Source organism: Erithacus rubecula (genome assembly GCF_903797595.1).
Source record: "Erithacus rubecula genome assembly, chromosome: 4".
Taxonomy (NCBI): domain Eukaryota; kingdom Metazoa; phylum Chordata; class Aves; order Passeriformes; family Muscicapidae; genus Erithacus; species Erithacus rubecula.
In genome coordinates, this window is record NC_136686.1 from 14723869 (window position 1) to 14736847 (window position 12979).

General features: G+C 39.7%; 1 protein-coding gene and 1 pseudogene across 2 annotated transcripts in view; both read left to right on the forward strand.

Annotated features, from left to right (window-relative positions):
* LOC306800781 (ankyrin repeat domain-containing protein 26-like) overlaps positions 1-12979 on the forward strand; it is a 397491-nt pseudogene that overhangs the window by 267141 nt on the left and 117371 nt on the right. The gene's annotated exons all lie outside the window — the stretch shown is intronic.
* The window catches only part of PKP2 (plakophilin 2), a 36521-nt gene that overhangs the window by 19298 nt on the left and 4244 nt on the right, over positions 1-12979 (forward strand). The window contains exons 6-10 of the mRNA XM_079303433.1: positions 2631-2808; positions 8987-9104; positions 10574-10735; positions 11140-11313; positions 11880-12033. Coding sequence (XP_079159559.1) covers positions 2631-2808; positions 8987-9104; positions 10574-10735; positions 11140-11313; positions 11880-12033 — 786 coding nt within the window. The remainder of the gene's footprint in view (positions 1-2630; positions 2809-8986; positions 9105-10573; positions 10736-11139; positions 11314-11879; positions 12034-12979) is intronic.

The window sequence follows — 12979 nt, forward strand, 5'->3', positions numbered from 1 at the left end:
ACCAGAAGTCAGCACCAGAAGTCTATTTGTCTTTCCACATCATACATGTTACTTGCCTACTTTGACTGTAAATTAGAGACTTCCAAACATATGGCATCATATTCAGCTAAACGTCTTTCCCCACAAGAGATTAGTAAATCATCTTGGTACCTGATGATACCTCATTGAACTGAAGGGAAAGACTCCTGGCCGAGGATTGAAAACATGCAATATTAATTAATAAAGATGTCTAAGCTCAGCAGAGGGAAGTTTTTTGTTTCTACTGCTGTGTGGGAAGCATGGCACCAAAGCACTCCACTTGACAAGAGTATACGGTGATAAGAAAGTTTTAGGAGTGAAGGAAGTTAAAACTCTGAGTCAGAACTCTTCTGATAATTCATTACCTGTCTGAAATATAGTACTTGTGCACATGAGATAAGTAAATCTCAGCCTTCAAAGTTTACCTTTAAAGGTCACTGGTTTATTAGGACCATCAGCGTTAATACAGACAAGCACTTGCCTAACATTAATCCATATTTTATCTTATGTTCTCAAAGAATACTTTGATGGCCTGTATTTTCTTCAAGACCCAGACTTAGGAATACAGACTGAGCCCAGTCATGCATGGTGGCTTGTATTGTGCTGTGAAAAGACTGAGAGCAGCCAAAGTGTGTGGAGATAAATGCTGATTACAGAGCATGCTATGACTGCCTCACAGTCTGTGAACACACAAAAACCACTAAACCACTGCCCCCAACAAAGCAGCTTTGTGCTGATACAGGGGTTTGAAAGCTGCTGTGGACCAGTCTGCCTAATGCCCCCATGCAGAAAAGAGCTGCCCCATTTCTCTGCAAGTTCTATGTTCATATGATCTCTTCACAGGGGGAATCAGGCCTCCCCAAGATCACTGAATTTCACTGAATTTGCTAGTTTCACAAAAGCATTGATACAGATAAAGTAAAAAGAAGCTTTGTCCTTTCTTTGGCATACAAGCTACTAAGAAATCCCGTAGGAAAGGAGTGAGGTTTCTCCTAAATTGTAGGAGAGGATGTCATTTGGAGACAGCGCAGGACCTAAGACAGGGTTGGAATTTCATAGTTTTTGGAGAGCATACCAAGGAACACAAAGTAAAATGACTGTGGCATGAAAGAACCAAAAGATTTTTGCTTTTGAAGGTAAGCCAGAAGAGCCTCCAGGGAGTAGCTAACCTTCTGATCTTCTTATCATGCACCATAAATATAAGAAATGAAAGACAATTTTTCCTGCGGGGAAGATTACAGCATAAGCAGAACTGTCATTAAAAGAAAAGTAAATTCAAAAGCAGACCCCACCCATTTTTCCAAATAACCATCTAAGGGAAAACTATGCTCCTAAGAATATAGCATATGTGCAAGGAAACAATCCAGTCCTCAAGACATTTTCTAGTGCACACAAATTCATCCACTCCCAGAATACCACTGAGAGAATCCTTCTGAGCCCAGAGACAGTGCCTGGGGGTAAAGGTAGGGTTTTTGTTGGAAAATTTACAGTGAGAGCAATATCTCAAATTCTCTTCTGACAATTCTAAGTATCTGCCTGTAATTCTGAATATATTTGTTCTTTTTAAGAGTATATTCTGTCCTCGTGCAATTTCTTGCATTTGTGCCCTTCTGTCTTAACCTGCTTCGCTTACCAATGCCCTTTGGACTCCTTGTCTGATTTCCTGTAAGCCTTACCTTTCCTTCAGAAGAGTACATTCTTCCTTTTATGTCCTGATTCAGAGGCTGAAGAGCTGATCCCAGAAGAAGGAATGGGCTGCTTCTGGCTGACTTTTGTTTTGATTTTACTGTTCTCACAATACTTGAAATTAAATTCAAAGTGTAAGGAGATACAAAAGAAACATTTTATTGGTTTTGTGAGCTGATGAAAGGAACATTTACTAATACTCTGCCAGTGTGTAGAGGAGGAGGTCTGTGAGACAGAGGAGCAAGCTGGAGGAACAATGAATGTCTTTGTAGTGAAGAGCAGAAATACGTGTAGTTTTCCAAGGGAAGGGTACTTTAAAAAGAATTGTTGTCTGTTAGAATAGAACTTAATGAAACCTGACAAGTTCTACAAGATTTTATTTGAAATTTGTTTTGGAGGTTGTGAATAGACGAGGTTTGTAGCATTACTTTATGATTTGTTTGGTGATTCATGTCTGGACAGTAGCAGCTAACAACTTTCCCTCTTATGAGAAATTTTGCTGGGAGGTGTTAGAGAAACTTGGTAGTGGGCATCTCCTGTTTTCCAGCAGGTTTCCTGTAAAGTCTCTACACGTCTCATCTATCCTTTTTGTGAGTTTGTTTTCCCCTAGCTTGTGCTGCTTTGGTGAAGGTGATTGTAGCAGATGGACAATGCAGAGCCATGGAAAATTGCACTTCTTGGCTGGGCATTAGATTGACTATGTAGAGATTTTACTTTATTCACATGGATAATTGTGCCCCCCTTTCTGCCCTGTTTCCATGTCCCTAGATCAGGGCTGGCAAACACTTACCAATTCCTTCTGCTTCTCTTCAGATTATCAGTGCCAGGCAGGGTCTTCACTCATTAGAATCAAGGGCTATGAGATAAAGTCTTTTAAAGCACAGAGGAGTCTTTCTGCCTCTCTGATTTTATTGTGGATATCACAGGTTTGTTGTGGAATCTGTCCTCCAATGACCAGCTGAAGCACCTGTTGGTTAGAGAAGCCCTGCAGACCCTGACTGAAGCTGTCCTCATCCCCTACTCAGGCTGGCCAGACAGAGATTACCCAAAATCAAGTGTGCTACCCGACCCTGATATCTTCTACAATGCCACAGGATGCTTGAGGTGAGCACTCTGTTTACAAACACCCAAAGCAATAGTGATGACAAAACAGGTCTGCACAATTATTTCTGGATAAATGCACAGAGTTCATCTCAAGCCACAGTCACTTCTCTAAGTCATCAATGATGACTTAGAAAGGGAATGTGGTACCTACAAGCACAGAAAAGTGTTCTGTTTCCAGCTGCTGCCAAAGATGCTTATTTGAACATACTGTAATCTGTGCCTAAACTGATTAAAAAGTCATTCCACTTATATTAGGGAAAAGCCATTTTTTAAACCAGAGTAAGCCCTGTCCAGCCTTTTGCACCTGTTCAAGCAAGTTGCAGCCATGGGGTAGAGGAATAGATGTATAGTTGTGTATTTAGTACTGCAATCTGCTAATTGACTCATGGACACAGTAGCAGTTGCTATAGACAAACAGCAAAGGACTCAGTGAACACACCCCTAAATGGATGAAGAATAAAAATCACATCTGCAATAAAAATGCCTTTAATAGTCTATAAAATATGGGCCTTTTGAGAGTTCAAAGTCATTGCACGTTAAGTAAGTTTACACATTTAAAAATGCACAAAAGGACATAGTTTGAACTGACTGAGGAGTAATGTACAGCTGCAAAGGCATAACATGAGGTTTAAACTCCTTCTAGCAGAGTAGAAGGAATTGAGTTTGGAATTTGGAGTCTGGAAATCTGCCTATTTTGCTCACACATACCTGCTATGCTGACATGTCCTATAGCAGAGTAGCTGTATGTGTATGGCATTGAAATTTCCTGTGCAGACAGCTCTGTATCTGACTCGTGTGAATGAATTGTAAGCTATACAAAATACTCAACAATAATACACCTTTTTCTTCAGGAACTCCTGTCAGCCCACTAGCTACTAATTAACTTCATCTCAAAGTAATAATTAACTTCTTTTTACTCTGATGACTCAAAAACAAATACAAAGAAACATTAACTATCCATAATAAAACCTGTCTAGCTAACACTTGGTGCTGTTGTCTAGGAAATGAAGGAGGTTGTCTTTTTTCATATTAATTAGCCCAAGCTGCATTTGTGTAGAATCCAGTTTGGGTGCTCCTCTCTTGGTGTATGGACTGTGGAATTGTCTCATCCCTATGAGGCAGCCAAAGGGGGCACAGATCATTCTTGGGTTTAGCTTGGTGGTTCTCTTCCTGAGCTTGTTTCAGCAGCTTGACACAACTTTTAATGTGACAAATAAGGAATAACAGTACCTGAGTTCTTTTAAATGTAAGTAGATTCCTGGGTTAACCTTACTCTGGACACAAAGGCAGTGCTTGGGACTGTTCCCGAGTTGCTGTGAGCTCTCCAGCCTTAAAAGTCTCTAAAACTGCCCTATGTAGGTGATTAAGGATGTATTACCTACTTTAAAAATATGATTCCATATTTTCAATCCATATTCTAGTCCTTTACATTTTTAAGAGCTTCAACACTAAAAATTAGAAATAGGAAAAAAAGGGCTTCAAAATTCCCAGGTAGAGATGATCTGCAGGATTGCTGTACACTTTCTAGTACAGAATAAATTTTAATGTGTCTTACCTATTTGTAAAGGCTAAACAGCTGAGATTTTTAAGATCAATCAGTTCTCATCTCTTCTCTGGAAATTGACTCCCCTCCCAGATTAGGTCACTAGAAGTATTCCTTCCTTATGTATTAAAGTCAAACAATCTCTGCATCAGTAAAAAGAAGAGCACACCATGGATCAATAAAACTGTGCACTGAGGGAATGATGTTACTTTTGAATGTGTTTAAAGAGTCTGCTTATTTGCCAGAATATAAACCTGTAATTAGTCTTTCCTTTTGTAATGCTAACATGTTTGTTGGGCATGTTGATAAAATCTATAGCCTGCAGCTTCTCTTAGAGGGTAAAAATAGTACTTTGAAATGCAATACATTATGTATAGTACTGTACTCAGTTGCAGGAGAATGCCAGAACTTCTTTTCAAAAATTTCCATACAACTGTTGACTGAAAGGGACAACCACAGCCCAGATCCAACACTAACATCTGATGAGAGCATATACACTGCACCACATCATTATTATAAATTATAGCTTCCTTCATCCTCTTTGAGAAAACAGCAGCAGGAGAAGTGAATCCACATCTAGCAGACAATATTGCAGGTACTTCCAAGCACTGGAATGAGTGCATGACCAGACCAGTCCCCAGTTATTTCCAGGAGTATTGTGGGGTCCTGAATCTCGGCGCCTGTGTTGGCATATGCAGTCACTGATAAGGAAGTCTGAAGTTACAAGGATTTGTTAATCCCATTCTCTAGGTCTGTATTTTGTCTTAAAACTCTGTGAGAAGCAAAGCTTTACAGAAACCTCAGGTCACAAGCTTCATGTAATAGAAAGAAGCTGTGTGCACCATGGAATTGGCAGTTAAGATAAGTAAAAAAGTAAAGAAGTAAAAAAGTAAAAAATAAGTAATAGTGTTGTTTAGTTGTGAGTTATGATAAAAAGCACTCTGCCTGGACCCATAGAGTAAGCCAAATCAACAGACTTCACTGGCTGCCTAACAACAGCTGAAAAGTGAAATTGGTGTATTAAACTATCTAGAGGAGTGTTACAGACGTTTGTAGACAAGTCCTATAGGATTTTAAAGGTAAAGTCACTTTTTCTTGGCCTGAGAGTCCTGCACGTGAAAGTTCTGCTCCCAGTTCCAATACAAAGGACAAATTCAAGATAATTTCCCCATAGTCCTCTGAGTCTAAAAGGATAAGATCCCAGCAGCATGTAGAATGCATGGGTTTGAGTATTATTTATATATATATGAACCTCTGGCATGACTTTTCCCCCGAAAGGAAGGCTTAGTGGAAGGCTGTTTGTATCACACCTTGAAAGCTGATAATGAACTGGTTCCATTTTTATCTTTAAATACCTTTTCCCAGAACTTCCGCAATGCTATGCTGGACTTTCCCAAATTTATACACAGTTATCACATATTCCCCTGCAAAACATTTAAGTGCTGAAGCTGCTGTAATTTACTACAGAGCCTTCCTTTTTAACCGAAAAGAAGCATCCTGTGTTTTTCAAAAAAGTTTTTCAAAACTTTCTAGACAACTGTTTCTAGGACAGTCAGCTAACCTCTCTCTTCTCACTCAGTAAAGTAAAAATCACCCTTCCTTTTTCATTATTATTTTTCAGTTTGTCTGTCCCAGCTTCTGTCTGAGCTTCTTGTGAATTACGCAGTGACCCACAAGGACAGGGGAAAGCTGCATTTGGAGGAAATTGTATCATTGCACTTCAGCCCAGGAGGCTGCATAAACATCTGCTTCCATTTACTCTGGAGAGAAGTGAAGCCAAAGCTCTCCCTGTGTATGGAAAAGCTTGGACTTGTAATGGCAGCTTCTAAGAGAGAATGTGAAACAAATGACTGATGATAATAAGTCTTTGAAACAAAGCCTCTTGCATAGTATTGCCATTCCTTCAAGTTTATTTCCATCCTTCTTATCTCCCCTTGCCTCCTGTTCCGCTTATCTGCTCCCCTAATTCCTGAAAGGAGTTCTGTTACTTCCAAGAAGCAGCTTGAAACCTGGCACATGTAGTTACTAAGCAGATTTCAGATACCCTTCCTTCCGCGATGAATTTTTGAACTGTGCAAGGCATGAAGAGAAGAGAATTTCCCAAAATGTTGTCTGGTAATTGAATTAAATTCACATTACCAGTTTTAGCAGAATGAGTCCCAGGAGCAAAATCCTTCTTCTTATCGGTTACGTGGACCATGCACAGCAGTTCAAGAACCTTTTCCAACAGTCAGTGCATGACTCAGTGTTGGCTTAGAGGGAGTATCCCTTTCATTGGGTGCCATTTATCAGCTAATTGAACGTTTATCATCATCATTCTGTTTCTTTCAAAGTCATACTTGGTTTTACTGTGTCGAATTTCTTTGTATTTACCTCTTCACTCGATGAAAATAGCATTTCCCAACAGGAAATTAGCTGATCCTCACCACATGCCACAGGACTGTGGGCAAAGAGCTATTTTGATTGCAGATATAGTTGCACCATGCATGTGTGCAGGAGGGGACAGAAGCAGCAAATGCAAGATGAGATATATGAGGCACATAGACAGATACAGCACATGCACATCAGCAAATGACACAGTTTGAGCATGTCACCAGGATTACCACAGTAAGCATGCCAGATGTCAGGGATTTTTCATAGGTAGGTGCTGCCAAATTGTAAGTTCTGAGTCATTTAGAGGAGACCATCCCCACCAGCAGCACTCTCCCTAAGGCTGCATTCTTCTCATGTTGCAAGCACTGAGTATTTCAGGGCCCCTGGAATTCCACTACAATAAAGTCTGGCTCCCGAGCAGAGGCTGCCATTTCAGTTGTCAGGAACCTCAAATCATAGGAAACCAAGATGAAGCCTGTTTTGAAATTCTCTAAGCAAGATGTCTCCACTGTTTTAAAAGAAAATATGTGTTTAAATTTACATTTTTGTGACGCTTCTCAGAAATATTTTTTTTACCTATCTAATAATATTTTTGTCTCCTGGAATTTCTTAAGCTTCAATCAGCAAACAAATTTAAGCAGTCAGCTGATGTTTTGCCTGAAATACTCTTCTCTGACCCTGTTTTGAGTGAGGTGGTTACAGCAGTGTTTGGATGAGTAGGAGAGCAGGAGCTCTTCCCTTCCCAGTCCATGTTGCCACACTACAGGAAGCAGGGAAATATGGAGAAAGGAGTAACCATGTGTGTACAGGTGTGCACACAGACACACACTGATATCTGTCTCTGGATGAGCATCAACTTCTTAATGAAACAGAGCCCAGCAATTAATTTCCCTTGCAGAACAGGACAGTGCCCCTAATTCAGGCTCCTCTCTGCCTCCTGAGCTATAAAAGCTCTTTACTCGACTCTGTTCATGCTGACAGCAAAGCCAGGGCATGGACTCTCCTTGCACAAGCATTCATCAGGATCAGTTGTAAAAAGTTGAGGGGATTTTAGAAAATATACTGGTACAAAACAAAACACTGCATCAGCTGAAGTGTCTTTGGAGAGGGAAATTCCACACTTATCTTTGACAGTATTTTTAGTCTGTGAACCCCAGAAACTATTTTTGCTATGCACCAGGAGGGCTGTAATGTGTACACTTCTGTCAGCATAAACATAGGAGAGGGTGACATGCCTTGAATGTGATATATATAGGTAAAATTAAATTCCAAAGGGATTTCTATAGTAGGCCATGTTGTTGGATCTGAATATTGATTCTGTGATATATAATTCCATGAGAGAATAAATGAACTCATAATCAGAGACATCATTAACATTATGGCCCAAAATAAAATTGTAATTACAGTGCTTAGTATTTAACCTGAATATGTACTTCCCACAGCAAAAAAAAAAAAATAAAATAGTAGAAGTGAAATGACAGTGTATAAAATGCTACATTCATTTTACAGTCAAAAGCCACAGGAAATTTTAAACTTTACTGGCTTTGTCATTAATAAAATTGTAAACTGTAATTTTTAGTGGGCAAAGTAAGCACACAAAATAAGCAACCTGAAACTATCAAAAGGAACATGTCCCTCTGTGTTTTGATGGATGCTAAGATTAGGTAATATTTAATGTCATTTCAAACAAAGAAGCTTGAATGTACAGTCTTTCATCCAGCAGAGCTGCAGGAGTCAAAAAAAGTAAGGTCTGGATTTAATTCCAGTATTCCATATTCAGACTTTGTTGAGTTGTAAAAATAATTATACCCCAAAATCATAAGTGTTGTTTCTTCTGTGGAAATCAGTAGCTTGTTTAGAGCCATGCAGGTTCAAGCAGCAAGTGTGTGTTTGGCTTTTCAAGAATTTTTAAATCTGTTTTGTAAGTCATTTGTAAGTTGTACGTGCAAAATTTGAGTTGGGTCTTACCTTATCTGTCCAAACAGCAGTTTGTTTCTCTGGAGTTGTTTTTTTTTTGTTGTTGTTTTTTGTTTGTTGGGTTTTTTTTGTTTGGTTGGTTGGTTTTTTTTTGTTTGGTTTTTTTTGTCTGGGAATAAAAGTTTTATCTAGAAGAGGTTCAGATTGTCTTACACCTCTGAAGAAAAGAAGCAGTCAACCTGAACTTCAGTATCTTTAAGATTTAGCTGGAAAAGTTTGTCAGAGGAGTACAAGATTATACCTTTGACTAAATCTCCTCTCCCCAACACGTTCTTTCCTGCACAGAAACATGAGCTCTGCCGGCCCAGAAGGAAGGAAGAAGATGAGAGAATGTGAGGGCTTGATTGATTCTCTTGTGTATTATATCCAAGGAGCTATTGCAGACCATGAGCCCAATGACAAGGTACTCTTTGAGATGAAAAGTGTTTTCCTAGGGGAAATTGCCACGTGAACATTTTTCTGTTGTTGTTTAGAAACCAGTGTTAAGAAACAGCTGTGATGTAACTGCAAAATTTATTTCCAGGGCTTTTTAAACTGCCATCAAAGGTGAAAGTCCAGTAAGAAGCTTTTTGAAGTATTTTTATCTTGCAATCTAAAACAATAGTATAACTTTGCACTGAGAAAACAATTTCAGAATCACGAGAGAAAGGTAGAAACTTCTGTTGTATTATATTTTTTAAATTAAGATAAAATCACAGTGTTCAGAAATGCTGAAACACAGAAGAGTCAGATGCTGCTTTTTGGTTGTCTCAAGGTGCTAGCTAGCTAGCAGCCTAAAAAATTAATCTGGTTACTCTCCTATATATTTAATGCTTCATACCCCTTAGGAAATGAAGAACCTATATCTCTTTGGGTGCCAGTGTGATTAAGGAGCTCGCATCATTTAGAATAGAACTAATTTTCCTAGCTCCACTTTTTTCCTTGCTGCCTAAACCTAAACTAGTAACTACAAGGACATGGACACATCCAGATGCCGGTTTCTCTCTCCTTCTCCTACCACTAAGTGCAGGTGAACCCTGAACACAGACTCTTGGAGTAGAGGCTTTTCTTTTGGCTGGGTGAAGCTGGATGAGAAAAGCAGCTGTCACTTAAGTTAGCTGCAGCCTGTGAGGCACTTCTGGTGGGCCTGCTATTACTTGTGCTGTGTAGTGGTAATTGCTGCACATTTATGGTTCTATTCTAGGATTAGTTACTTGAGCTGCCCCATCTCCCTGTATACAGTGCCATTAGCTTCAGGGAGAATCCAGCACATTACACATGTGCCAGTAGCTCCCTGATGCATTTTGTCTTAAAACCACTCATTCCTTTTTGACTTTCAAAAAAGGAGGGACTGGTAACAAAGCTATCTGTCACTAGACTCATCACTCTGAAATTGTAGACCTTATTTTAGCCATGTTCAGGAAGAAATGTCTTTTTTTAAAAGGCATTATACCACAGAATATCTTGGGGAATATCTTCCTTGGGGAAGATAAAAAGCTTTCCTCTTACTGATGCTCTGGTGAGGTGTGTACATGATCATCTTTACTCCTAAGCCTTAAACATTTCTTGGCACACTTCTGGCCTGTGTCAAGTAGCACTCGCCCAGACAGTTCCCAGGCACAGTTCAGGAATTATAATGTCCCAGGACCGTTTCCAGCAGGCACGCGCCCCATTCCGAATGCAGCCCCGTGTGCCAGCTGGCCTCTGTGCTCAGGAACATCCCAGGGCATGTTTCATTTTCCACTGTAAAGGCATAAAGCCTGGCTCTTCCATGAGGCCTTGAAAGTCTGCAGTCAGTTACTGAAGATCCAGAAATTAAATCTCCTCCCGTGTCTATACATGTCCCTTCAACACTTGCCAAAACTTTCAATTTCTATTCTTTTCTTATTTTAGGCCACAGAGAACTGTGTGTGCATTCTTCACAATCTTTCCTACCAGCTAGAGATAGAGCTCCCTGAGAGCTATGCCCAGAGCATATATGTGCAAAGAAGAAATATTTCTAACAATGATAAAACACCAGGCTGTTTTGGAACACGGAGCAGAAAAGTGAAAGAGGTAAAGTACATGAGTAGTTACATCTCTTTTGGTTAATAACTTGTAGCAACCTCTAGAAAATAGGGCTTATAACTCATTAAAAGTCTGTTGATATATCTGGTAGGGTGACACTTCCTTGCCCCAAAAGTGCAAATTTATTGATAGTCCTTCTGGACACCAATTCTCTCATTCAGCTGCTGCTGATGACAATGACATAGCAAATGTTTTTGTTAGTTGAGGAATACTCCATTGGATGGATTGGCCACTATCATTAAATACTGAATTTTTGCCCATATTTATTTGAGCTCAGAACTTGACAGTCTACAAATAACCTGGTCATAGTTACAAAATTGCTAGTTCAGCTTGTGATGCATTTAGCTATAGAGGGCACTGTTTCTAAAGGCTTGATCTGTTTACATGTTCAGAAGCAGCAGGACACCCCTCTACCTGAGGAAAAGAGCAATCCCAAAGGTGTTGAATCACTCTGGCATTCTACACTGATTAGGATATACCTCTCCTTAATAGCAAAGAGTACCAGAAACTACACCCAGGAAGCATCCCTGGGAGCTCTTCAGAACCTCACAGCTGGCACTGGACCAGTAAGTCAGCTTTTTTCCTTTTCTTCTCATTTAGTTCTTGATATGAATGCATAGAGTTTGGGGTTGCAGTGCAACTGAGCTCAAATAATCACTGACAAGTCACTGGCTCAGTGATATGGTGAAGGAAAATGAAGAACATTGAAGGGAAAGTCACAGTGTAGCTTTTCCTTGCTTGGCAGATCATGGGATCTGCTTCTTCTCCCTCTGTGTACATCTCCATATGTGGAGTTTGCTAATTCATTACACAATGAGGGATGAGCAGATGTTAAAAGCACTAAAAAATTTGTGTAAGATAGTCCTGTGGAGAGAGAAGGGCTCTGGCACAACAGCAGATCACTTTTGTGTTGAAGAAACTAATATTGATACCTGTCTGAGGAACTAGCCAAAGAGCACTTGGGAGAAAGAGGGCTTGAAACTTCTTATATATCATTTTCCTGTAGCAACTCATATGTAGCTCTGGCTTGAAACTCTTGTAAACATGCTTAAATTGGTGCAGAGAGCTGGCTGTGTGTGTCTTTTCTGAGGCTCTCCATTGGTGGTAATGACACAGAGGTGCCTTTCCACAGATGCCATTTGCAGTGGCCCGGACTGTTGTGCAAAAGGCAAATGGCCTCCCAAGCATCCGAGCTATGCTGCACGTCAGCCACCCAGCAGTGAAGAAAACAGCAGTGTCACTGCTCAGGAACCTGTCTCGAAACATCTCCCTGCAAAATGACATAGGTGAGCAAAGACCTGAGAGAGCTTGCTCTGCTCTCTTCACATTAAAGTTTACTGCTTTGAAAAAGAAATGCACAAAAAAACCCTGATCTGTGAGGGTTGTGGATTTTTCACTGGACACTTGCAGTCACTGTACAGGGCTTAAAATAAAGAGTTTCGCCTAAACAAAGTTGTTACTTGGGTGTTCCTCTTTAGATACTTTCATTAGTGTTACTTTCAAAAATGCACAATTGAAGCAAAGTCTACACAGATTTGGAGAGCGAGTTTTTCTCCTGCTTGAAATAGGGTAAAGGAAGGTGAATGCCAAGTTCTGTGCTGCCATAGCTGCATAATGCTTTGAAAGAAATCACAGAACATCTCTAATTCTTCTAGCAAAGATCAGATCTCTTTTATTAGACACAAAGCTTTAGAAGTTTGCAGCCTACACCGTTTTCCTGCAAAATTTTTTTGAGATTGGAAGCTATAAGATGCTATAGAAAAAATAGTTCATTATTTTTAAACTATCTCATTTCTAAATAAAAGCCATTTCTATTCTGACTATTCTCATTTCAATTTATTGTATATTTCAGACTTCTTCCTACTGATAGGATAAAATGTATGCATATAAGTTGTTGTCCTTTTTTGTGTTCCCACCAATGGGGAAAGGGTATACAGGTATACAGATGGCTCATGGGGCAGATTAACCTCCAGAATTCTGTAGAATAGTCTCCTGGGCCTTGTTTGATCCTTAGAGAACATTCTGTGTTAATGAAAATATTATAACATGTTGGTGTGGTGATTTCAAAGGGATATTCCATATGGTGTTAACAATTACAGGTGGGGAATCCCCCTGAAAGAGAAGAAATTAAACTGATAAGAAGTTGGGATTTCATCAGGAAAAAACAATTTATGAGAGTGTGGGAAAGACAGAATAGCACAAAGCTTTGGGGGCAGGTACTTCATCTTGCAC